Source organism: Triticum dicoccoides, unplaced genomic scaffold (genome assembly GCF_002162155.2).
Source record: "Triticum dicoccoides isolate Atlit2015 ecotype Zavitan unplaced genomic scaffold, WEW_v2.0 scaffold127978, whole genome shotgun sequence".
NCBI classification, from domain to species: domain Eukaryota; kingdom Viridiplantae; phylum Streptophyta; class Magnoliopsida; order Poales; family Poaceae; genus Triticum; species Triticum dicoccoides.
Genome location: NW_021189938.1, coordinates 1 through 4,089, shown reverse-complemented (window position 1 = coordinate 4,089; position 4,089 = coordinate 1). Strand labels below are relative to the sequence as shown.

At 46.5% G+C, this 4,089-nt stretch overlaps 1 protein-coding gene across 1 annotated transcript; it reads left to right on the top strand.

The window, feature by feature from the left end:
• Nucleotides 1–1,630: 1,630 nt before the first annotated feature.
• Nucleotides 1,631–2,886, top strand: LOC119343447 (microtubule-associated protein futsch-like). The gene has a single exon (XM_037614388.1). The coding sequence runs from the start codon at nucleotides 1,676–1,678 to the stop codon at nucleotides 2,561–2,563; it is 888 nt and encodes a 295-aa protein (XP_037470285.1). The 5' UTR covers nucleotides 1,631–1,675; the 3' UTR covers nucleotides 2,564–2,886.
• Nucleotides 2,887–4,089: the final 1,203 nt, after the last annotated feature.

Here is a 4,089-nt window from a genome sequence, read left to right as displayed (position 1 = left end):
GAAGAAACTGCATAGGGGACCTATCATGAGTGAACATTGCGTGGGCGCCACTGGCCGCATCTCATCATATTGTTGTGTAGAAGAAGAAATGACCGCCGATGCTGCTGGTGCCTCCATCTCTATGACCTTGCCGTCCAAGCCCGCAATAGCAACAAACACGTAGCACTAGAGCACGGGAGGAGAGGTGATCAGGGAAATTCGTCTTTCTTGATGGCAGGATAATTAGTGATGGGCGACTCCACGCGACGCTGATGTGATTTCAGGCCACACTAAAGGATGTCGGAGAAGGGGGCCGTAGGACGAACTCAACAACATCGGTAGTGGGCTTGGTGGATATTGTGTCGAGGGCTCGGGGACGCACTCGGTGAAGGTGGTGGACCTCGGGGAGGGGGCCCTCATACACGTGGATGCAGGGGAAAAGAGGGTGCACGGGCTTGGAGGCATTACTCATCCACCTCTTCTGGCAAAGAGAGCTCATCGGGGCCAACCGCGTGAAGGAGGAGCTTGAGGTAGCTTGGAGGAGGCGACGACGGCAGCCAGATCCATGTGGCAAGCCAGAGTGGAGGCATCCCACATGGGAGCAGTGATTTCGGAGCCTAAGCTTAGATGCACCTGCTATTATGTTTGTTCATTGCTGCATGGAGATTCGGGAAATGGGGCATGAGGTTGCATTGCTAGGGCGTGGAAAATCCCCAAAACGAACTATACATGCATGAATAGTGCGATACATGTGGGTCTATCATGTAGCACACGAGGAGGGTTCGAACGAAGGACAGGCAGTGCCATCTTGGTTGGATTCTGATCCATGGCACCTAATCGTCTCCATTCATCTAAGTCGTGGCTCACTTTGCTAGCCCGTGGTGTGACTTTGAAACTTTGAATCCGAGTCATGGCCTAAAGATTTGTATAGCTCCAGTTGGGGCCTGCGGTGTAGGATCGTCGGTACGCACACCGAATGTCATCCACGACCGACATCGGCCAACAGATTGCTAGCTTACCAGACGCTACAAGAGGTAGTGTCCTTCATGAAGTTTGTGTGCTTCATCACCAACCAGGTCATCCTAAGCCATCATGGACAACCCATTCATCTACGTGGTTGACTTCAACACTGGAGACGACTTCTCATGGTCGTTGCTCATGTCACACCTTGCTCACCATGGTAGCAAGTTGTTTCATGTCACGTCACTTGCCACCACATGAATGCACCGCACGGATACGCATGCACCTACAGTCGTGCATGGTGTCCGTCGGAGTTCGCGCGTGTCCCTAGGGTCTCCCATTCCAGTACGATGAGAAGGACCTCCTGGTCTGGGCTGGAAGTCACGTAATGGTACCTACAACAATCTCGAAAAGAGTAGAAGGCCTGGATTTCAAGAGCATCTGAGCTCGCACTTAGAAATCTATTTTTGTTCCCACGGTCCATACATAGAGAGAAACTAGAAAAGAAAACGCAAAACACGCATACATGCATGCATGCTTCCACAAATGGGTACCACATACCTTTCTAGGGTTCTGGTGACCTCACATTCATTGTTGACCCCTTATGACCTCACATTCATGGGAGAGATTTCCTGACCTCACATTGTCTCTATAAAAGCCTATCACCTCTACGAATCATGTGTCTCCACCATTTCAAATCCTCCGCGCGCCTAACATACCACTTGAGAAATTACTAATGGCCAACAGAAAGAATGTCATGGCCATGTTATTTCTCACCACCATTGTGGCGGTGGCGGCCACAAGGCCAGCCGAGACCTATGGCGTTGCGGAGGAGAACACATTGAAGATGGCTACCCCCAGCAGGAAAGGGGTTGACGCTACCTTAGCAGCTACACGTGTTGTTGCCGCCGAGAAGTCCATCAAGAAGGCTGAAAGCGCCACCACACCAGAAGAGGCCGCGGCTGCCAAGCAAGATGGAGCAAAATCTGCTTCTGCTGCATTAAAGTACAATGCCATCTCTCAGCAGGCAAATGGTAAAGGTTCTTCTACCTCCCTAGGCAGGAAAGAAGCAGCCAATACTTTAGCCGCCGCACACTATGCCGCCACCGAGAAGTCCATCAAGAAGGCCGAAGCCGCCAAGACACCTGCAAAGGTCGTGGCTGCCAAGCGAGACGCAGCAAAGTCTGTTGACGATGCATTAAAGTATGGTGCCATCTCTCGGAAAGCAGCCGGTATAAGTTCTTCTACCTCCCCCAATAGGAAAGAAGGCACCACTGATGCTGCTAAGATGTTCACCAAGAAGGCTGAAACCGCTACCACACCTGAAGAGGCCGCGGCTGCCAAGCAAGCTGCAGCCAAGTCTACCGCTGCTGCATCAAAGTATGGTGTCATTTCTCAGCAAGTAGCTGGTACAAGTTCTTCTACCTCCCCTAGCAGGAAAGAAGCTGCCGGTACCTTGGCAGATGCTCGCATAGCTGCTGCCGAGAAGTCCATCAAGAAGGCTGAAACCGCCACAAGACCTGAAGAGGCAACATCCGCTAAGAAGGATGCCGCGAAATCCGAGGCTGATGCAATGAAGTACGGGGCCATCTCTCGGCAGGCCGCCGGCAAAAATGGTGCCTAAGTGGTGCCTTAAACACCTATTCACACGCAACATCATCTACATACTACCATGCATGCAAAATAGCAGCATTCAGATACCACATTATGCTAATTCTCATGCATGCACGCTTTGTTTAAACGTTCCCATTACGAATCATGTATTAATGTCTTGCTTGTTTTATTTTTAGTAGTAAGACACGCTTGACTTGCTTTAAAAAAAATACAACAATCGACGTATACATGTATTATCTGAAAATTAATAATATGAGTTCCACCGCAATTTGTTTCTTTTTGTCATAATTTGGGTGCAATCAATGCACACATCCAATACACAAAATTGGACGACTCAATGTGTTATGGCTCCATGGAGCGGCGAATCATGTTTTATTGTCTTGCTTGTTTTACTTTTAGTAGTAATGTCTTGCTGGTCAATGTATTATGGCTCCATGGAGCGGCATAATGATATATGATATATCTTCACTACTTCAAAAAGAACTTAAGGTTTTGTCATACATCTTTCCTTCATCCATCCTCCCTACGAATCCTTCCTGTTTTGATTTTTTTCTCCCATCTTTGATTTTTCTCCCCATTGATTCTACCTAAAAACCACCTCAATGTCACATGTTTACTGTATATGTCAAGGCCTCCTTTGGTTCATAGGGTAGAAAAAACATAGGAATAGGAAAGTCATAGGAAATGAGATGACATGTATCTCAAATCCTATGATTGGGAATAGGAAAGGAGATGCCCTTTGATTCACATCATAGGATTTTTTTCATTGAATCTAGGCTAATGTTTATTTTCCTATGAAATGTGAAGGAGAGGAAGAATTCCTCCATAGGATTAGGATTCCATTCCTACAAACCAAAGGACTCTAAAGGAATTTTTCCTATAGAAATCCTATCCTATGAAATTCTTACAAGATTCCTCCAAATCAAAGGAGGCCCAAGTGGTTGTGATGAGACAGTGGCTGGGCACTTCAGATTTATTCCCGTAACTGACTGTCAAATTGAGTCATCTGTCGTCCTTTCGATGATTGTAAGAAAGTTATATGTTTACTGTATGTGCCAAGTGGTTGTGATTATCGTTACCGGCCACAAAGTTATATTTTCTTGTCTTAAGAAGGGTTGCATACAATGCGTGTAGCTCTTGACGCCTGATAACCCACAAGTATAGGGGATCGCAACAGTTTTTGAGGGTAGAGTATTCAACACAAATTTATAGATTCGACACAAGGGGAGCCAAAGAATATTTGTAAGTATTAACAGCTGAGTTGTCAATTCAACCACACCTGGAGATTAATTATCTGCAGCAAAGTGATCAGTAGCATAGTAGTATGATAGTTTTGATAGTAGTAGCAACATCAACAGTAACGGTAACAGTGGTAGCAATGGTTTTGTAGCAGTGACAATAGTAACAGCAGCAGCAGTAACTTAGCAAGAACAATATGTACGAAAATCGTACGCATTGGATCGGTGATTTGTTGGATGATATTCATCATGTGACAGTTACAACCTAGGACGATACGGCACTAGCTCCAGTTCATAA